Source organism: Epinephelus lanceolatus, chromosome 22 (assembly GCF_041903045.1).
Source record: "Epinephelus lanceolatus isolate andai-2023 chromosome 22, ASM4190304v1, whole genome shotgun sequence".
NCBI lineage: Eukaryota > Metazoa > Chordata > Actinopteri > Perciformes > Serranidae > Epinephelus > Epinephelus lanceolatus.
The window spans coordinates 25,561,557-25,583,344 of NC_135755.1; the positions used below are offsets into that span (position 1 = coordinate 25,561,557).

The following is a 21,788-nucleotide window of genomic DNA, read 5'->3' on the forward strand; positions in this document are numbered from 1 at the left end:
CCCCCAGATTTCTTCCGTTCTAGCTACAACTGGCGAATTTATCAGACTTTGCAGAGCTTTTTTTTTTAAAAAAAACAAAAAACAAAAAAAGTCAATATTATAGTTATTGGATCATCAGAATCATTCAGATCAGATCAGATGCATTCATCCCCTGAGCACAGTGAGCGTCTGTGCAAAATTTCACAACCATCCATCCAATAGTTGTTGAGATATTTCAGTCTAGACCAAATTGGTTGACCGCCCAACACACATTGCCATCCCCAGAGCCATGATGCTCGCCAAAAACAATCTCAGGTTCAGACCCAATTACAGCCAAAGCGTGAAAATGCTTTTAGTCACTCAGAAGCTAATAACTGAGTGCTAAATGACAGCAATACCAGACACTGTTAGAATGATAAATCACCCCCAAGAGTTACACCAGCATGAATAAAATATACTTCAACTCCATGACAGACTCTCACTGATAAAGATGGTACAAACTTCCTATGATTCAGAAACAACCTATAAACTATCCCAAAGCTATGGACCATTGCTCTGTCTTTGCAACCACTCCATCTTCTTTGACAGCAATAAAGTGAAGACTGTGAAAAGCACATTACGGCCCTGCCCTCAAAGAAAAAAGAAGCCACATCTGAGCCACGGGCCGTCTCCCACACAGAACAGAGGATAAATATTGAGTGAACCCATTCAGCATTCATATGAAGATATTTGGCCTCAGTATGTTAGGAGTTGCATGTGTAGTACACTACTGCATGATTGTTACAATATTAAAACACACTACAGTTTCTTCAAAGTGTACCGATGATATATGTTTTTACGTAATCGTAATTTAAAAATCAAAAAAAGGACAAATACTGGACATGAAAAAAAAAAATGTAATCACATTTGAGAGTGCCAGTTTCCAAGATGGAGCTCGGTGCCGCCTCGGTTTTAGCGTCGTCGCGCTTCATTTGATGTGAAATGTTTTCATTGTTTTATTTCTGCCCTTTGCAGAGATGTGGTGGGAGAAAATAAATAGCAGACATATGATAGGGATTGAGAACAGAGAGCAGCGTGATTGTGAGAGTCTCATTATGGTTAATACTTCCAGTACTTGTGGCTCATTAATTCAGGCATTTCCACTCAGCAGATGACTCATTCGCAATTGATAAACCACTTGTGAAAACTAAAAAAACGTGGCTCTTTCATTTGGGATTATTACTTTCACCACTCTTGTTTCTTCTTTCACCTCTGGCTGATTATGATAATGATCCTTTTATTGTGTTGTTGTATGGATCTGGTATGTTTGCCCCAGCAGAGGGGTCAGAGTGAAAAACAGAACAGTGCCTGGCATGAGTCAGGATTCAGCATCCTGCCCAAGGACACTTCAGTGCTGCAGCACAGATGCTTTCCGACACCTGTATTGTCCGTCCGAAAGATCCAGCCACGAGGCTCCTCTGCACAATGTCACACCGCTGACCTTCCTGGAGAGGTCGCCGACAGTATGTTCACACATACTGTATTACATTCCCAGCTGGAGTTGTCTGAGGCTGGGATGCAGACAGATCCCTCCGCATCAAACTTTAAAAAGTTGTGAAAACATGTCAGCTTCCTGCAGCGCGGGGCTCAACGGTGCAGTCACACAGACAGCAGTCTACCAGAAACAAGCGCAATGTTCACATGTGCCTCACTGAGAGCACGTGTTATACCCATGTACAGTGACATGCTATTTACAAATGAAAGATGTGCGCTTCAATCTGATTTCAAGGACTCCTTTTATCCAAATTTAGAGGATCCTGTTTGACAAAGCTTTTATTTTCTGAAAACAGATGATAGTCAGTGACCTTGTGGGCTTTTTTGAAGAATACTTCAAGAAATCCACATATCCTTGCTGGCCCAGAAAACCATGTATCTCAAAAATTTCAACTTTTATGAGCTAATAAATCCATCCCTGTTTTCAGCTTTGTAGCAATGCATTTTTCACTTACACCAGTTGGTTTTTAAATGGTGGATTTATCTTATCTTTAGACACAGAATGTGTGGTTTTCTTTCAGTAGGGACTATATGCTAGTCTTTTGGCCTACACAAAAAAACAAACATGCTATACACTATTAAAGTGCACTCAGTAGGGTGCAGATTGCCGCCATGTGGCCAAGCGGCCGCCCGAGTTGTTCGCGGCCACTGTAGACTTTTCTTGTTATTCCAGCGGACACGTTCCAGAAGCTCCCAGAAGCTAAGAACAGTATGCGCCTTGTCCATTCTTTAAGGAGTCGTGGCATGACAAGCCTTTTAAGGGCGTTAGCTTTGTCTATGCAACAGCACAAAAAAGTAGGACATCAATAAACACAATTAAAATGGAACAAAAAGACCTAGATAGCCTACTTACTAACTGATGTTAGGAGCACAAACATAAAGGAAAAATAACCAAACCTACACAATAGGACAGCTAAGGGTGCTTTCACACCTGCCCTGTTTGGTTCGGTTCAATCAAACTCAAGTTTGTTTGCCCCCTGAGTGCGGTTTGTTTGAGCAGGTGTGAACACAGCAATCACACGGGTGTGCACCAAAACAACCGGACAGAGACTTTCTTGAAGAGGTGGTCTCGGTTTGGTTACAAATGAACTCTGGTGCGGTTCGTTTGTGGTGAGAACATGTTCCAACCTCAATCCGAACCAACTGTTTGTGTTAAACATGAGCATGTTACAGTCCTGGAGGATTATTAATGTGCACCTCCTCCTGTACTGCCTTAATATGCACATTCAGCACATCCAATGCATCAAAACATTGTTTTCCAGTTGGAGCCGCACCTCGCTTTCAAACTGTATGGCTTGACTAAAATGAACAATGACAGCAATATAGTCCACGATGAGCAGTGCTAAAATCAACCTGCGTAGTTGTCCCTCCATTGTGATATTAGAAAGTGTCTCATTTATTTTGCAAGTGTACTCTCCTTCAACGTTTTGTTTACTTCCTGGATTTATCCCGCATGGAAATTCTGACCAATCAAGAGCAGCTTTCAAGGCATTTGATCTGGTCCGCTCGTAAAAGCTGCCGTGAGAACACAAACCAACTCTGGGCAATTATGCAACTTTGTAACAAAAGTAGTCCCCGATTGGGACCAAAGCAAGATAACTCTAGCTCTGAAAGCACCCTGAAACACTCTGCTTCTGAAACTCTCCCAGTTTAGTATGACGTCATGCAGAGGACAGAACAAAATTGGGTCCAAGGTGGACCACAAAGAGCATCATCTCCTAGCTCCCTTACAGTCAAGATTGCAAACAAAAATGTGGTTATGGAATTAATCTGCAGATGCTCTGGTGACAGCAGTCACTGACGGTATAGAACTGTCAAACACATTATGCGAGCTCATTGAGCATATAGTCATGCATGTCCCCACAAAATATAAGGCTGATTGGCCCAGTAGTTTGTGAGATTAGCTGCAGCCAAACAGATACACACACTCACTAATGCACGACCACACACATGATCCCCTCAAGGCTTATGTCTGGCGGAAATGAATATAATAAATACAGACTATGTTATGTCCATAGCCCTTAGCTGATGTATAACAACAGCAGCAAAACATTCTTCATAGCCTCATTGAAATTTCAACTGCACAAACATCGACTTTACATCAGAATTAAATACAAGCTTGTGAGGTGCAATTTGCATCCATATTGTCAGAAAACACCTGCAGGGTTCTTTTATACATTGAAATTATGTCTTTAATTTCTCATTCTTACAGGAGCTGTCAGTCACATGTTCAGGAGCAACACTGGCTGTTTTCCCCCAGTAATATTTGAAAATGATGCACAATAGAAAACGCTTTGACACAATGTGATGTTACAGCTCAAATTGTGCAGCATTCTCTCCAACATCCTTGAGCAACATCTCAAACACTGGATGCACCGACTAAACCCAACCTTGACTCCATCCCAAAATGATCAGAATGCCGCGCCACACTGAAGGAATAAATGTTTCCATCTACTGGTGAGAGATGTGAATTTCAGCATTTCTGTTTCCAAGTGGACAAGTGTGAGCAGACAACATCACAAGTCAAACAACCTCTCAGCACTTCTATGTATAGGGTGCTGTTAAATACCTCTCTTTCTGTTAAGTGTAATGGCCAGTCAGCTGTCTGCATCCCTCACAGCAGAACCTCCCCAAACTATCAACACTGTCCAGGCAAACTGTCATGTGTCATCGGTTTCAATGAAAGAAACTTCCATTCATTCTTACATTAACTCTGCTGTGTGAGTCAAACACAAACAGGCTTCAGATGCAGCGTCTCACACACCAGCAGACAAACATGTCCAGAATGCACTGGGAGGAAAGAAGTTTTATTTACCTGGAGGGCAGCTGCATTCAGGTGAGGTTTGTCTGGCAGTCCGAATCTTGACAAAATTTTCATAGGAGCGCTGAAATTTCAAAAGAATGCCATGTTTATTCATATGCTCACATTTCAATGAAATTAAAGTATTTGGTGGAATTAAACAACAACAATAAACAATTAACAAGAACAAGTGCAAGAGTCAGTCTTACCTGAGAGAGCAGCTCATCCACTCTTTGCTCAATCAATGAATTAAAATCATCCATGGAGTAGCCAGGGGCATGGATAAAGGTGTGCTCGTCATTCCCACTCTCCAAATCCACAACCCGGCTCTTGATATCAGCTGTGTTAATGCTCAGAAGAATGCAAAAGGCGATGGACGCCACTGAGCATAAAGACGAGATAATGTTCAGCACTGTCGTGCGGCAATACTGTCGCTTCTGAGGCGCCACTTCTTTCTCCATTTTTTCCACGCACTTAGATGCTCCTCTTGCCTCCGCGATCTCCATTTAACTACAACTACGCGCGCTTGTTGGGAGCAAACTGCATCTGGCGCGGAGTCACGAATATATGGCACACTGTTCTGCGTGTGTGTGTGTGTGTGAGAGTGTGTCTGGAGAGAGTGCGCCTGCGACGCGGCGTTCACGTACAGTGACTTTGGTGGTGACAGCGACAGATAGATGAGTGGCGCTCCAGCCAAAGCGAGCCCAACCTGTGCCGACGGCTCCTGCAAAACTTGTTGCACCGAGCCTCTTTTGCACAGTAGTCTGCTGCTGCTGCTGCTGCTGCAGAGGAAATTGCTATAATACACAATAAAGTAGGAAGAGAGGCTGGGGAAAACGAAGGCAGCGCGCATGTAGTGGAGACAGCATTAGCGCTCGGAGCTTTACCACGGTGCAGGCATGCTCCCCCTCATTACGGCAACAACACGCCTCCAATCTGTCCTGACTGATTAACATAATTTATTGACCAGCTCCTTTTGCGCTCTTACAGTGGAGCACGAATGCCATTAACTGACATGAAACGGAGTTGCACTGAATTCCTGTCATATCTCCGGTTGTAGAATGCTGCGTAAAGAGGCAATTAGTTGCATTTTGGTGAAGTATGCTTCACTGTAAGGGCGCTGCAACACAGCACACACGTTTCACATAGTAAATCATGTAAGGAATCATCGTTTTTAAACTTGAAGAAAACATTTTCTGCAAACAGTGCATGGTTTATTGTTTCTTTTGGCGCTGCGTAAATACGCACGACAATCTCAAAAGCCCTTCTGAGGTTTAGGTGGATAAAGGCGCTGAACTTAACTGTGCAAAGAAGAGAAAAGAGCACGTCTTATTGACTGCTTGTGTTCAATAGGGTCGCTAAACGCCAGCACCCGAGGAGAGCTGCTGGCGTTTAGCGACCCTCAGTCTGTGTCCCGCCTGTGCTGCGTGATGCCTTGAATACTGACAATATTATCCATGTTGTGTGTTTAGTTAGCACAGTGGCAGATAGTGCACACAAACCATGAGTGAGTCACAGTATGATGCTGGCAAAAAGTGGAATATTGAGATAATCCTGCAGGATTTCAAACTAAAAATACTGACAGAAATGATTTTTTTTTTTGCACTTTGCATGACCTCTTATTCACACTCATAACTCAACAACTTGTCTGAATGACACAGTGATCTATAATCTATTTACAAGGCTTACATAAGCATCAATACAACAAGAGTTCTGTCATCAACAATGAAGGCTGCAATTTCAGTTTAATGTGCAGCCTCTCATTTTGAGCAAGTCGTGAGCGCTATTTAATGAACAGCAATATAGCATCTGTCCCTCTGCACTGTTCACCCATTTCATGATGTGAAAGTGACTCAGAATAGATAAGTCATTTTTCATACGCAGTGAGAAATTCTTAATAGGGAAAGACTTCAAATATCCATAAACCTCTCCAGACTCCCGACTTCTCATTCTGAGGTTCCTCTCTCCAGCCTTTTTGCATTTTAATGTTTCTCTGCGAAAAGAGATCTTCAAAATCACCGGGAGAGAATGAAGGATGTCAGTGGAGTGCACAGAGGTCTGACTTATCTGTGACTTATTATTTGTCGGGGGCTGTTTTTGTTTCTTTTGTGCTCCCCAAATAATCAAGCATATTCTATAGTCCTGAACTTGAACTTCCTACATCCTGTGGAAGAGTATGTCCACAAAAGTACACGTCTGTTCTTTCTGCACACTGTCAGAAGCAACTTAACATAAGAAATCCAAAAGAACTTCAAATCTGACAGTGGCAGAAAAGCACTCATGTGTTTTTTTTTTTCTGTAATCTGCAGTATTTGAGTGCAAAACCATTTCCTATGATGCTTCACATGATGAGGGTGAAATCAGAGAGATGTGGTGATTGTTAACACACAGGTGATTTTAATCAGTTTACCTGATTAGGTCTCTTCAGGTGAAAGAATGCTTGATTGACATCTCCCTCCTTCTGCTGCTAGGGCAGGACAACTTTCCCCTTTTTTAACCCTTAATGGTAGATAGACTGAGTCCTCGGACTTCATGCAATTCCAAGCTTCACCCTGCTGAGGTCTAATCAGCCAGAATAATTGGAAACACCTGTGGGGGTGTGCAAAGCCTTTACTGAAGACACCAGTGGCCATATTCACAAAGCTTCCTGGTGCTAAGAGTTGTTTCTAGTGACGAAAATCTAAGAAAATTCTTAAAATTTCCTCTTAAAGTTAAGGCTAGGTCCTTGTAAAGATAAAAATTATTCACAAAGCATCTTAGCTCTTTAAGGAGCTCCTAAGGTGAAAACTGTTTGGAGCAGGGAGGATGGCTTTTAAGAAGCTTAAGAGTTTCTTAGTGATCAACACTAAGATACTGGAAAATAGCAACAGTGCAGCAGTGATGACTTGAGTCTGTCTCAACCTTCCATCAGCAGTGATCACTCTAACAGTGACAACACTTTCACAGTCAGCAGTTCATCTCATTTCCACTGGGTGTCCACACCTTGCAGGCTCAATAAAGGGCCTGTCTCTGACAACCATTCACACCTGTTAAAAGCAAGCATCACACCTTGAAACAGGGCAAACCATACCGCCTAACTAAGGTAAAAGTTTGCTCTGGAAACTTTTCTAAATCACTCCTAAGCTAAGACTCCTTACTAAAAGTATTTTGGAAGAGTTAGGAGCTTTCTGAGAGTATTGTATTTCTATTTGACTATACAAACTATAAATGAGACCCAATTACTTTAAAGAGGTATTCATCAAAGAGCTATGTTCACAGTTCATTAGAATGAATTACTTCATTCATTTATAGTGCTAAAATGTCAAAAAGTCTCCTGTAACTGAAAATCTATGGAGGCTGCAGGTATGTCAGGGTCTGAATGTTGCTTCTGAGACGCTTCCACCCAAGCAACACTACAACTCTATAAGAATTATCTAACATTGTGACTAAGGACTACCAAAGAGCATCATCACCCTCCTTTTTGTACAACCAGGCATGGCTGGTATCCCCTCCAAAGTCATGGTGTGTAAATATGAAATGCCAAAGTACACATTATCAAGAGTTTGCTATCTTTTGAAAAGGAAATTGTCACATTTAATTCATCATGCCCATTTTTTCTTTTTTCTTCCTGTTTTGTTTATTTGATTTTTTTTTTTTGTATTTATATGTATTTTGCAAAATCATCTTTTATATATTTTCTTAAGTTAAGTGGAGGTCCAGTGTATAAGGTATAAGGCCTCTTGACCTCTTCTGTCACATCTGTTTAATTTCTCCTCTCCTTATACACTGTTGTAGAGGCTATTTGCAAATAAAAAACGAATTTGCAAACTCATTATAACTCGACTATATTCTGATTTTACTCCAAATTAATATTTTGTTTCTCTACATTCCACAATATATCATTTCTTTCAATGCAGGTGCCAAAGAAAGGACTCCAAAGTAAAATTCCTATAATCCAATGTGGAGCGAATAGTCTGTGTGTTTTTAAAGCTTTTGGCGCCATCTAGTGGACAAACACGGAACTGTCCATGATGTTGTCGATTCCATAATCTATAATTTATTATTTGTAGGCTATGTTGCATATTCCACGGCTGCATTCATGTGCAAAAATGGTAATTCACGTTTTCACAATTTCCTTTACTCTCCATTGTGCGTGTGTTTGTGTGTGCACGTGTTTATATCCACCCTCTGTCTTTTTTTGGACCTGACTGCAAAGTGACAGATGGAGTCCCGCGTTCAAGTCACGTTGCAAAAATGCACGACCCAACCTGCACTTTGCATATTCAGCATATTAAAACATGAGGAAAAAAGCTTTAAAAAGCAACATAATCTCACATGTTGATGGAGCACTTTGCATCTTTATCAGAAGTGGCTCCTCCACTTTATAGAACCTAACTACAGGAGCTTTGGAATCCTCTTTACGCGCCAAAAAGCGCATCATCACTCGCAGCGTCCTCGCCTTGACAACCGGCCTGCATCACAGAGTAATCCACTGGTGTTTATTTTTAGATGCTCTCGGCCGCTGCGTGCTTCTCTCGTTCAACACACACACACGCACACACACACACACACACACACACCCCGTGTCCCTCCGGTCAATAATTCATATGCGGTAGGCCTCCAGCACAGAGTCACAGAGCAGGCTGCAACAACTCCGAGCCACAGGACGCAAAAAAGCGCACCCGGTGCAGCGCCTGGCGAGCGGAGCACCCTGAAACCATGAGGCAGCAACATACTCAGCATAACGGGAATCAGCAAGCCACATCTATGAGGTGAGGGGACCTGTTCATGATGCTTTATTTATGGACAGATAGCAATTTTGTTTAGCTCGTGACCTGCCTGTATTTTTATTAAAAATTGACATTACTTGCTATGATATTAACTGACCTGCAGTTGCACAACTTGTGCTTGTACAATTATTGTTATATATAGGTTTTAAATCAACAATATATGCTATGTGATTATCTCTAAGGTGCTAACTTCAGCACCTAAAATGCTGAACATGTTATTTTACCCATGAGACAATGGGCCCCTGGGCACAGATAGATAGGTGGGCCCCACCACCTCCCCTACACAGGAGCAAGGCACCCAGACTTTGTGATGGTGTACCCTGTTTTTGTTGTGTTGCGTCTCTCTTCAGTCAGTGAATGCCTTTCTGTGGTTTTGTGTCTTTGTTGGTTGTTATATGTCTCTTGGGGTTGGTACCTTTGGAACCAAAAGTAACCCTTCAGACATGGTACCAGACACTGGCGTTTCCACTGCAAATAGTACTCTTTCATGTAGGTGGGGTTGTTGTCACTCACTGCTCCATCCAGCACTCGCAGTATTTCCTCCTATATCAGTCTGCACATTGTTTATCGTCCTCAGAATGGGTTTGCACGCCAACATTTTCAGAAGAAAATAGGCTGCAGTGAGAGACTCCCTCAATGCAATATTTAAAAATAGCAGGTTTTGTGCATCTAGTCCTTCTCAGGCAAGCACTGGAGTTTAGTGTTGCTGTAGCCCACAGGAACAGCGCTCCACAATGCTTTCTTTTTCTTCAAGTGAGGATTGGCATGTATGCAGTTTTAAACACTTAAAGATACTGCGGCCTGGTGCCTATGACCAAATCACAGCCGTGACGATATACAGTAGCCTACAACATCACTCCCTCTCGTGTGATATTGCTTTTATACAACAGTTCAACAACAGCTTATACAGCAATGCTGAGTAAGGAAATGTTAACAAAAGGTGATGAAATTATTTAAGTATGTTATGTAGCGCCACGAAAAAAAAAAAAAAAAAACAGTTCCCCCAGTCTGTTGCCAGGCAACACAGCACACACACCAGGAACTCACAAGCTACTTTGTATTTACATTGATCTGCCACTGTGTAACTTCGTCCATTTCGGCTGATGAAACGTTGGCAAACCTGGATGTTGGCAAACCTGATTCAAACACACCTGGAGGTCTGCACAGAAGAGTCCCGGCTTTCCTTTTCCTCGTCCTCTCCTGACGACCACTCATAATTTAATTCAAATGTAATTTTGGGGAAAATATCCATCTTCTTGGTGTAACGCTACAGTGTCAGTTTGCGTCAATGTATTGAGTGTGACAGCTTGACGGTTGTATTTATATTTATAACACCTGTGAGCGGAGTGATTTTACTTTTACATGTCCCAGTGATACTTTATATTAGCACTCAAGGAATGGCTCTCGTCCACTCAAATTACTTAGCCTGAACTAACTGTTGTATAATGAAATTTAAGGCGTGCTGATGGATTCACATCATCAACTCATACATTCAGTAACATTTCAAGCAAACGTTCCACTTTAAAAGTTGCCGGCAGTTGGCCCAGTGAAATGTTACTTTTTTCTGTGACTACAGCTGCTGCAAGAGGCAGCAAAACATCCTTTCATTTTATAATTACAGTCTTCTAATATATGTAAAACTCTCCACGGTATGAGTAGTGGTTACATAAGCCTCAAATCCAGCCACAACTCAGCCCTGAGCAGAGTGACCATCTGCTATTGACAGATCTGTGTGCTAGGTACCCCAACAGAGGGGGGACCAAAAATGGGGACAGTACAGAACGGTTCCATTGGTACCATCCACAACTTTTCACAGTGGAAACAGAAAAAAAAGCGTATCGAACTGAACTGAACTGTACCATACTGCTCCATGGAAACAGGGCTTCTGCTGTCATTTTAAGTCTCTTCTGGTTTGTAATTTGAATACTGAAGGGGCCTTGATACTTTGTGCCCAGCAGGCCTGTAGAGTAATCCATCCATGATCTTATCTGACAATAACTTCCATTTCATTTTACTCATAATGTATTTGAGGCTTTTTACATTGTGTTGTTTCTTTTACACTTCTTAATGCCTTGTATGTCTTGTATAGGTTAAGTCATATTTGCCTTGTTGTCTTCAGTGTTAAACAAATAAATTTACCTTGATGTCCAGGAAGCCCTCCAGCTCTCAGAGAGCTGAGACACAGGCCTACATGACCACAGAGTACCAGGAGCGGTTCCTTCCTCCGCACTGCCACAAGACTGTTGTCACAAGCGCAACACGGAAAGACCCTTACCATCCACTGAAGGGGACAAGCGCCGATACAACCACTTACAGGTAAGATCTTTGGCCAGAACTTCACTTTTTAACCTCCACCTTTGAGGATTGATAGTAGGTGAGGCATGTCTAAGCTGCCACAGGTGAGGTGGTGGAAGTTACTCTGGGAAATGTAGGAAACTTTCTTTTTGACAACAAATACACTGGCATTATTTACAAAGCACACCCACAATTTGGGAGATTAGAAGTGTTTTTTTAAAAAGTCACCTGTAAAGAAAAATTTCTGAAGCAAAAATTGTCAAAGCTTACATCACTCACTTGTGTTTCAGAGCTTTCTATGTGACCCGCAAATGGATAAAACATCCACCTAAGGACCCACAGCCATCTTTACCACCCAAAGACCACCGGAGATGCAGCAGCGATCCACACAATCCAGTGTGCTTTGCAGTGAACCAGACGGCATCCAATGCAGAGGACTACACATCAGTGTACAGAAGTAAGCAATTTGAAAATCAGTAGAGTCTTCACATTGCAGAAATTAAAACTAAACTAAAAATATCCATATCCACTCTCCCTGTCTCCTCTTTTCAGATGACTTCCAAGCCTGGAACATAAATAAGCTTCAGCCATATAAGCTGTGTGACAGCTTGAAAGTCAACCAAGGATTAGTTGTCACAAACAATGTTTCCAAAGAAGGTCGCCCCCAGAAAAAGTCTGTTCAAGTTGCAGCTAATTCCAAACCAGTCCCACAGGTGCAAGAACCACAACCTTTTGACAGCGTCACCAGCTACAGATTGGATTATGTCACACATCCACTGCAGCCCAGGAGACGCACTGAGAAGCCTGTCTACCACACCAAAGGTCTGCTGTCAGCGCCTGCTATGTCCTTGAAGCCAAAGGTGGCTTTGGACATAAACCAAGAACTTTTTGACCAAACCAGTGAGATCTTTCAGAAATTCAAGACCTGGTCCCTTGAAACCAAGTTCCATGGCCAAGGTAAAACCAAAGAATTCAGTCCACCGGCAGACGACTTCCTCTCCACAACACATGCAGACTACACGGCACACAAGTGTGAGCGCACCAAACCCTTCCTGCCATCTATGCAACCAACAGAGAAAAGCAATGAGCCCTTTGAAGCGACGACTACCATGAAGGAGGACTACAAAGCTTGGAACGTGGCACAGTGCCTCCCCATTGTTGGTAAAAAACAGTCGGATTGGGCAAGGAAAATTACCTTTCCAGTGGGCACACCTAAGCCCACTGAGAGCTGCACAACAAACCCGAAGCCTTTTAGCCATCCCACACTGAATCAGACTGCAGCCTGTAACTGCTGCTGTAACGCCACCCAGACACCCCAACGTCTTGTTGAGCATGGTATGTTCTGCAGCTTAGAATGCATCTCCACTGGGACAAGAGAATCCAGGACGCACTGGACCACCTCTTTGGACAGAGGGGTCACTTGGGCCGACGGTGGCATTTGCGAAGAGCCCTCTCAGGACCACCAAATCATCAGCTGCTTGGTTTCTAGCACAAGCTGAGGTTTCCTAGAGACCAAGCTGATGACGAGATGTGGCGCTGCCACACATTACCTCAGGTCGTTTCAACCATCATACAAATAAAAGCCATAAATGGAAATGAGATTATGCAATGGCAGCTCTTTTTATACTATTAAGCGTCTCACTGATACTCTTCAGCACAACTCATTTTGAGTGTTATGTAAGCTACTTAACTGAAAGGAATTCATATTCCATTTGGGAAACAAGTTCTCATAAGTTAGACATTTAAATGTGGTCCATTACAACATATATCCAGTGTTTAAATCATTTTACAGCCAATGCACTTGCAAGCCTGTGACTCTCCAGAGGCTGCAAAACCAGAATTTGGACCCAATATTTGAGTTTTTATTTGGGGTGAACACTCCCTCTGAACTACAATTCCTTTGGGTAGAGTACATGAGGGTTGACGCCCATTATTCCTGTAATGAAAAGCATTTTTAACTCTCACACAAACTTCATAAAAAGCACAAATGTGTCATAAATAGCAAACAACAAGTACTGAAAAAAATCAAATGACATTTTATTAAAAAACAAAAAGGCAAATATCCTCAAAAGGAAATGCCACAACTTGTCCACGTCTTCACTGGGAGAACATTTAAATCAGCCATATTTACATCAGATACAGAATCTTTATTTATTGAAAAAAAAAAAAAAAAAAAGGAGGGGGGTTCAATTAAAAAAATGTTGCCAAACTCTCTACATGCTCAGCAGCCGTCTGCATAATCTTGGGCGCTCCAGTGCAAACAAAAATCAAGGGGACATTTTTAATTAGTTTACTCTGACTCAAGTTTCCTTTCAGTTCTCTTCCAGCTAAGTACGTGCTAACACCAACTGTCCCCTTCAAATCACATCATGTAAAGTCTACACAGTTAAACGTGTAGTTGTCAAAAAAATAGTTTCAGCAGCTATCAGTCGTCTTGAAAACGAATGTGCTTGTGAGCCTCCTTGGCCCGGGCCAGAATGATTTTCTCAGCTTTGGATATGAGCTGGAGTGTGACAGGGAGAAAAGAAATAAGATAGGATATGTTAATCTGCAGGTACGTGGCAGGTGAAGCACAAAAAGGTGATTCATGGGTGGTATTTTGTTTTAATTTTATTTTTGAGTTCAGTTCTGGATGAAAAATAGAGCAAGTGTGTTAGATTCAAAGTGTTGGAAGACAAATATGTCAAAATAAAATAGAATAATGATTATTTAATTTAATATCATGACATTTTATATCCTTCTCTGACTGCTGACTGTGTGTAGGCTCTGTCTTTTGCAAAAGCTGGAATATAGGAGCCACTTTAATGAGATGCGTTGATAACAGTCACATTAACTGTGGAGACGTGTTGCAAAAACATATTCATTCAAACTGTATTTCCTGAATTACCATTTAAAAAACATTATCATAGTTTCACATGTCCTAAATGTCCCAAAAAGATCACTTTAAACGTGCTGCCTCACTGAATAATTTGAACAGCGCATGGTTATTATAGGTAGTTGGTAGTATCAGCACTGTTTCTACCTGGAGCTCGCATGTACGGAGCCTGGGTTTGGTTGAAGGTGGCAGTGCTGTTTGGGCTGAGAAAGCCATGCCTAAGTAAGGTAAAGGAGGTTACTGGGTTGGTGCGGAGAGCAGCCATCTAATGACCCCAAAGACATATTAGTTATCACTGCTCACTGGTCTGTATAGTTAAGCCTTGCCATAATAGCTTATCATAGGGCTTAGGAGGTTTTTCACTGAGTGCTGATCCTTTCTCTAGAGCACAAACTTCTTGTGTTTATTTGAATTGAATAGGACTTGTGGTTTCAGGTGGGGCTGCAGATTTTTTTGTCAGCAAGTTGGGTCAGTTTGAGGAACCGACTTGTCATATGTGCAGGTGTCAAAGCAGGTGCTGTATTTCACGCCACAGTTCCTGTTTGGGTCGTGAAAATCAGACCTGTGCAGGACTCTTGGAGGCACTGGTTGAACTATGGTGATTGTATGTGACTGTGCATGTGTATTATTCCAGGTATTATATCCAAAAATGGATTTGGCTGGATAAGCTGCTTACAGAAAATGAATCCTAGTTTCACAAATGCTTTTTTTTTTACTGCACATTGAACACTTTTATATGAAACCGTGTATATGAAGTCACATTTGGATCTCTCATAATTTTGCCAATAACTGATACAAAGTACTGTGAACATCTAGTCGACATGCTCAGAATAGAATAACTTATCAATAAAACATGCTATGTATGGTAACATGTATGTATTTAAAAATGTAAAGGGGAATCTCACCTTCTCTGTACCGCGCTTCTTTTCTCTCGGACGATTCAGCTTCACTTGGCGGTCCACTAGGATCTTCTGCCAGTACCTCTGTTCACTGTCACCTTTAAAAACCCATTACACACAATTTACAATCACTACTCATGACTCAAATGTCAACCAACAATTCTTAAGAACACTTTTGGAAAAACACAGAACATGAGACGAGCTGACTGGCGCTTTCCCAATAAATTATTTCCGCAATCATCAATTATAAAAACCTGCTCAGTCATCCACATCCTGTCCTCAACTGGAGGGGATTAGAGGTGCACACAGGGTGTGAACAAATGCTTCTGCTTTGAACAAAGGAAGTAAAAATGATACCTGAGAGAATCTCAAGCTTCCAGCTGTGCTCCTTCTGTATCTCTGCGCTGGCGTCGCTAACGGCTTGAGCTTCCTCGGGGGTGTGAAAGCGGATGTGACCCTCAGCATCTCCTTCCAAGGTGTCAATGTATGCCACTGGGGATATTTTGCTCAGAGCATCCTACATAAAATAATACACAAACAAGCACAGATAAAGTAGCACAATTGCCTCACTTGGTACAGGGTGTCTGCTAGTATCAGACACTTCAATCTTATGCTTTTTAAGACCTTTTCAGGATCATTTTAAACCAAATTTAAGACTGATTTCTGGACAAATCCTCATTTTCTCATTTTAGCATTACAGGTAAGTGTATGGAGTCCCATGCAGAGGTATGTTTTGTGTATGAATATGGTTATTAGCGCATGTATCATTAATCTACATTTTGCTGACAGGTAGGTGCAAGTATAAAGTCCAAAGACAGTTTTAGGTTAAGTGGTAGATTTAAAGATTCGGAACATCAGAATTGTGGACTTTCACACAGAAGACCTTGATTTATTTTGACTAGATGGATAAATAAAATTAGATAAAATGTTTGGGACCTCACAAATTCAAATATAAGACAATGATGTTTAAGGCCAGACACTTAGAAAACTGAATTTAAGACTTTTTAAAGGACCTGTGCTAATGGGAGATCTTTGCTATTAACTTCACCTTGAAGGAGGAACAGACTCAAGCTTTCGGGGAAGAGCTGTTGGTGATCCCTACGTTCTTAAATATCACAAAGGTTCCATTTTTAGCAATTAGTTATCTGTAACATACACCGAACTGTCCAATGCTGCTTGCTTGGTACATGTAACAGTATTTTTTTTCTAAAAACCTGCATTATTATTTTCCTTTGGAGGCAAATTCACCTTCATTCATCTCTTATACCATCACAGCAAATTAATTATCAAAAAGGGGTTTCAGAAATGTGAACATCCAAACAACAGAGAGGCCATCATCTAATTAAGAGTCATGGAAATTATTTAAGACATGAAAATGTACACACTGGATTAGGAACTAAAACCTGCCTCGACTTGAACATTAGAATGTCATTTTTGTATGATTTGAAACCAAATACAAATGATGATGATTTTTGAGTTATACTGTACTTTGATGAACTTCCTCCCTGGTAGCGGCTTGTTGTCTGTGATCTTCATGATGACACCACTGGTAAACTGAGGGCCTTGGTTAGTCGCTTTCTCACTTTTGTCTTCCTTTTCAGCTAGAGGGAGAAAAACAAAACAAAACAACAGTACTGGATTAAACAGAACAGAAGCAGTTTGTTATCATTAAGTATGATTTTGATTTGATGTTTCTGGAGTAATATTGTGGTGTCAATGCTGTTGACAGGACCGGTTTGACCGTCTTCATGTCATCTTCACTGATGTCACTGCATGTGCAAGATAACAGCTGACCACGATGATGTTTGGGTTTTCCAGTTTTCTGAGATACTTTTAAATAAAATGTATCTTTCCCACAAGAAACAGAATTTTTGCTAATGTTCCAGGACAAATACATACAAATACGGCGCTTCATACAAGTGTAAACGACCACCGAGACACATTGTGATCTCATCACTTAAACCACTTGCTGAGGTAGCCTGGGAAATATGTGAACACATCTTTTGTAGTGGAAACACTACTGCGCTCTGATGTGTGCCCAATGAGGACTACATCATCAGTGCCAGACGTTGTTTTGGTGACGGTTTCTCTCTCTTTAACTTGCCCATTTTACAGTGAGTTGGATGAAGTGCTAGGTGACCATCCATCACTTTGCCCTGTGGAAGGAGATGTGTTAAATTCTGCTGACAGCGACATCACCAGCTGTACGGACACAGCTGCTAATGTGATAAGTGAGTACCTAGCAAGAGTGTGGACATAATAACTGAGCATGGAGCCCTTTGACCTTCTTGCATAAGTGACGTAGGCAGTAAGGAAATTTAAACACAAGTGGTCAGCTGCAGATGCATGATAGACACAGGTGTGAATGGTAACGTGCCTTGGCTGTCCACTTGTGTTCCGATCACTGTTTCGATGTTAATGCCAGGTGTGAACAGGCACTTTGTTTTCTATCTTCACATCTTTTTGCTTTCAACACAAAGGAATTAGAGCTCTGATTCCCTGCCTGAGCTCGACTGGGCCTGACCCAACCTGCCAAGCTCAGGCTGGGCACGGCTGTAATGTCTTTTTATTCCCCCAGGCTTGAATTTGCTCGGGTTCTTGCCAGTTTACCAGTGGTTTTTTTGTTTGTTTGTTTTTTAATGAGCTGGCAGTTCTTGTGCATAAAGGCAGAAGTTATGATGGAATGAATCAAGAAAAAAAAGGAAGAAAGAGGGCAGGACTGCGACTGAGAGAGGAACAGAACCACAGAGCAATATAGTGGAGAACTGATGGAGAGAGATAGAGCACATGAGAGATGAATTCACTTATGACCCCTGCTTATGGCAGTGATTTTAAGTAACAATGTCGACTGTGGGTGTGTGACTCCTTTAAGCACTACTTTTATGTGTTTTATCCCGATTTTAACAGCCCGCAGTTTGTCCATCTGAGCTCAAGTTGCAGGGATTAGTGGAGACAAAACTCACTGCTCTCAGCTGGAGGATGATCGTCTGTGTCCATTTGACTCTTGTCCTCCGTGTGATCAATCTTATAAATGCACCTCTTCAGGGAGTTCATGCTGCGCTTCTGCAAGGTCAAATACTCATCCTTCAGTTTGAGCCACTCTTTCCTTGATGTGGACAAAAGAGGAACAAAGAAATCCATCAAAGTGTTTAAGTAATTTTATTTCTGAATAAATTTTCACTTCGTTATTCATTCCTCTCGATGCGTAAAGAAAAGGGGATGTGGGGTCTTACTTTGACAGAACCCGCAGTGGGATGACTTCTTCCCCAATTTTCAGTTTCTCCTTGTGTTTCTTTTTTCTCTTCCTCTTTGCCTTGACTGCTGAATCATCTCTGTTTTCTTTCCCTTCCTCAACACCTCTCTCTGCGTCACTTTTAGTGGGCGGATCTAAAAGGGGAACAACACATTACCACAACAACTAACTCATGGTTTCAGTGCTGAAAATATTCATCATACATGATGTATTTTTAGACTGTGAAAGAAAATATATCTGTATTATTATTTGTGGATTATGGAGCAGCAGATACCGTGATCACTTACTAGTCTTTGTTAGATCTTTCTCCTTCTCTCCAGCTTCACTTTCACTTGTCTTTCTTATTTTAGATGGTACGTCACTTTCAGATCCATCTGCTGTCTGTGACCGTCGTCTTTTTTTCTCTGACAGTTTGCCCGGTGTCTTCTGGGTGCCCGAGCCGTCTGATTCAAAATCTCCCCCGACTGAGTGCTTCCTCTTTTGCTCTGATGACTCTGCTTCCATCGCCTGCTCTTTGGCTTCTTCGGCAGGAGCCTGTACTGTGGCACCTTCTTTCTTTTTCTTCTTCTTCCGCTTTTTCTTTTCTTCTTCTTCCCCTGTGGCATGTGAATGACAAGACATATTTCTTGATATGATGCCAGCATAACATTTCTCTTGAGTCCAGGATTTTCAGTTTATAGGTGACAGAGAGAAGCAGAGATGTAAAAGAAATGCAAATTAATTGTACCTGATGGTGGATTATCGGCTGGCAGAGGGATGGGCTTCCTATTTTTCGTCTTTGGGAAAATCCCTGGCTTCCTGGGAGCATCTTCAGGAGGATTATTGAGCATCTGTTTCAAAGATCAAAATTTTCCATGAGTATTCTTGCTACAAAAAACAAACACTACATTACGACATTCCAGGAAATAATAAGTCGTCACCTCTATGGATTTCTGTGCTTGTTCCACCGTCTCAAACTCTATAAAGGCAAAACCCTTGGAGTCGCCAGTGGACTTGTATCTGGGGATGCTAACATAAACCACATTCCCGCATTTTGTAAACACTCTCTCTATCCAGCTGTGTGTCACATCCTTGGGCAAAAGTTCCTTGTAAAAATTAAAACAAAAAGAGGAAGAAGAAAAGAAATGTGTTACTTTATGATCCAAAAGTATTGTTCACTCTGGCAGGCAGAAAATGTTTGTTCCAATAACCAGCAACACCCTATTCCGTGGAAACTTCACAGATTCAAAATGAACATGTTGCACTTTCAATTAAGTTGTTTATTTATATAAATGTAGTCCAAACGTTTCTGCGAAAATCAAATTAAAATAAGAACATTCTATTTACCACATAGACTGTGCGGCTGTCAACATCCTTTGGTACTTCTCCAATCGGATGCTGACGCCTTACTTTATTTCCCTCTAGGTTAACCTGAAACAGAATAGAAATACATTTGCGTTCATTGCATTCATTTGACATCAGTTTGGAGCCATGCACTACAACTCAAAATATTAAATCATTTTCCGAGAGAAATCATAAAAAAGACAAGATCCGTACCTCGACGACAGATGAATTTTTCAGCGCCCTCGCAATCAGCTTGGTGTCACATGTCAGCTTCTTCATTCGATTGAAGCTCGCCAACACAGATAAATCAACATCTAAAAACAAAAGCACACATTTAGCACACTTTTAAAACAAAATCAAATATCTTTATGTCACAACTTTAATTAGAGCAGGGGCGCAAAACATACGGGCCCGCCAAAGGGCCCACCGGTCCAATAAGGCCTACTGGATGACTGTGCACAGCAAATATTATTGAACTTATGAAGGCTAAGATGTGCAGGTTTCCTGAGCAAGTTAAACATTGAGTAGCTACTTCAGAGGCTTTTCCATTCTGACCCAGATATAATTCTCTGAAAGAACATTCGTTGTGATCATATTTGAAGGCATTGGACACCATGCAAAATACTGTGAATCAGCAGCTGTATCAGACTTCTAGCTTTAAACAAAATTGGTGGAACCTATTGCTAAGGCACTGCCAAAATGTTTGTAAATGTTTTTTCAGTCAGGGGATAACTTAACATGTTTCTTCGATAGCTTCTTCTTTAGTCTGGTGTGGTGATGCCAGCACTACCATACAGGAGTGGCAATGTATGCACATGTGAGTAGTAGACTAAATGTGGGCAAACAGACATATTGTTGAAATTGCACTTGTTTTTCTTAAGATATCTCAGGCTGTTCATCATCTGTTTGTGTGAAAGGATGATGTTTTCAAAATGTATAATACTTACTGACACTGAGAGAAAGATAAACCTTTAGAGTAGCTGTTATTTATAGATTATTCTGCCATGGTTTTACAGGTTGGGCCCAGCTGAGATCAAATTAGACCGTGTGTTGCCCATGAACTAAACTGAGTTTGACACCCCTGCACTAGAGGCTTCGATGGCTGATGTGAATGTAGTGTATTATTGATACAGATGGTCCCTTACATCCATCGTCTGACTCATCGATGAGTTTTTTCAGAAAGCGATCCTTGTGAAGGTTGACATCTCCAAACCAGAACTCCACTTGCTTCTTCACATCGCCCAGCAGCTGTTTGACACGGGACCTCTTCTTCTTTTCTGTGTCCTTGTGCTTACTGCTGGGCTCTGCTGCACCGGCATCACTGGTGCTCCTCTCTGTGTCAATCATCCTGTGGGTGAGACTGCAACACAGGTCTGTGACATGCACAGTTAGAAAACAGCACAGTCAGTAAGCTCCTTAACTGCGTCCATTTCTATGTACATTCATATTAAGACAATGTAAGTGGACTGAGTCACACTGTGTGAAGGGCTGTTACTGGATTATGTCCTTAATTTACACAAAGTCAAACTGACATTTATTATTAGCTAAATGAAAGAACCTTGCCCCTATATGTAGAATCCACAAGTCAATAATGAACACACCCCTTGTATCAACAAATGAATAAGACAGTTACTAAATCTGTTAGCTTCACATTTAATAACTCTTTACAACGTTATCAGAGCCTGCTTAGCTAGCTAATTATGTGTTAGCTATAGCTACCTTTAGCAGGCAGTTGTTGAAGTTACCAAGTCAATTCGCGGGTAGAGACATTTTAAAAATGCTACAGTCATGCCCACCACATTTCAAAACCCGTCAGCCTTTCACTTCACAGGCGACTGGCTTTATAATTTACAAAACTCACCTTATTTGAAATGAAGAAACGGCCTTATTGCAAACACAAACATAACAGAAAAGGAGTTAGCTCGTTAGCTAACTTCATATGAACGGCATTACCCCGTCCAGTGCAGACGTCGCAGGATACATTCGTCAGTTGAAAAGCAGGGAGAGCAGTTTAAACTACTTCCGGTAAGTAATATCACAATAAAAGAAAGAAAAGAGATGT

General features: G+C 41.5%; 3 protein-coding genes across 4 annotated transcripts in view; 1 reads left to right on the forward strand and 2 right to left on the reverse strand.

Moving 5' to 3' along the window:
* Window positions 1-4,969, reverse strand: part of col25a1 (collagen type XXV alpha 1 chain) — a 196,768-nt gene extending 191,799 nt beyond the window's left edge. Inside the window, exons 1-2 of the mRNA XM_078164124.1 lie at window positions 4,522-4,969; window positions 4,328-4,397 (exon numbers count right to left, since the gene is read on the reverse strand). Coding sequence (XP_078020250.1) covers window positions 4,328-4,397; window positions 4,522-4,818 — 367 coding nt within the window. The 5' untranslated portion in view covers window positions 4,819-4,969. The remainder of the gene's footprint in view (window positions 1-4,327; window positions 4,398-4,521) is intronic.
* A 3,901-nt stretch (window positions 4,970-8,870) lies between these two features.
* Window positions 8,871-12,977, forward strand: saxo2 (stabilizer of axonemal microtubules 2). The gene is made up of 4 exons (XM_033610413.2): window positions 8,871-9,063; window positions 11,233-11,397; window positions 11,667-11,833; window positions 11,929-12,977. The coding sequence occupies exons 1-4, from the start codon at window positions 9,011-9,013 to the stop codon at window positions 12,873-12,875; spliced, it is 1,332 nt and encodes a 443-aa protein (XP_033466304.1). The 5' UTR covers window positions 8,871-9,010; the 3' UTR covers window positions 12,876-12,977.
* Window positions 12,978-13,389: 412 nt separating this feature from the next.
* Window positions 13,390-21,727, reverse strand: larp7 (La ribonucleoprotein 7, transcriptional regulator). 2 transcript variants are annotated; one of them, XM_033651737.2, is made up of 13 exons: window positions 21,588-21,727; window positions 20,872-21,099; window positions 19,940-20,040; window positions 19,730-19,813; window positions 19,324-19,488; window positions 19,131-19,233; window positions 18,691-18,999; window positions 18,384-18,537; window positions 18,114-18,256; window positions 16,639-16,751; window positions 15,508-15,667; window positions 15,157-15,248; window positions 13,390-13,879 (listed from the first exon to the last, which is right to left on the reverse strand). In XM_033651737.2, the coding sequence occupies exons 2-13, from the start codon at window positions 21,071-21,073 to the stop codon at window positions 13,802-13,804; spliced, it is 1,704 nt and encodes a 567-aa protein (XP_033507628.2). In that variant the 5' UTR covers window positions 21,074-21,099; window positions 21,588-21,727; the 3' UTR covers window positions 13,390-13,801. The 2 variants fall into 2 exon arrangements, with proteins under 2 accessions (XP_033507628.2, XP_033507629.2); XM_033651738.2 differs by having other exon boundaries at window positions 20,872-21,086; window positions 21,588-21,712.
* Window positions 21,728-21,788: the final 61 nt, after the last annotated feature.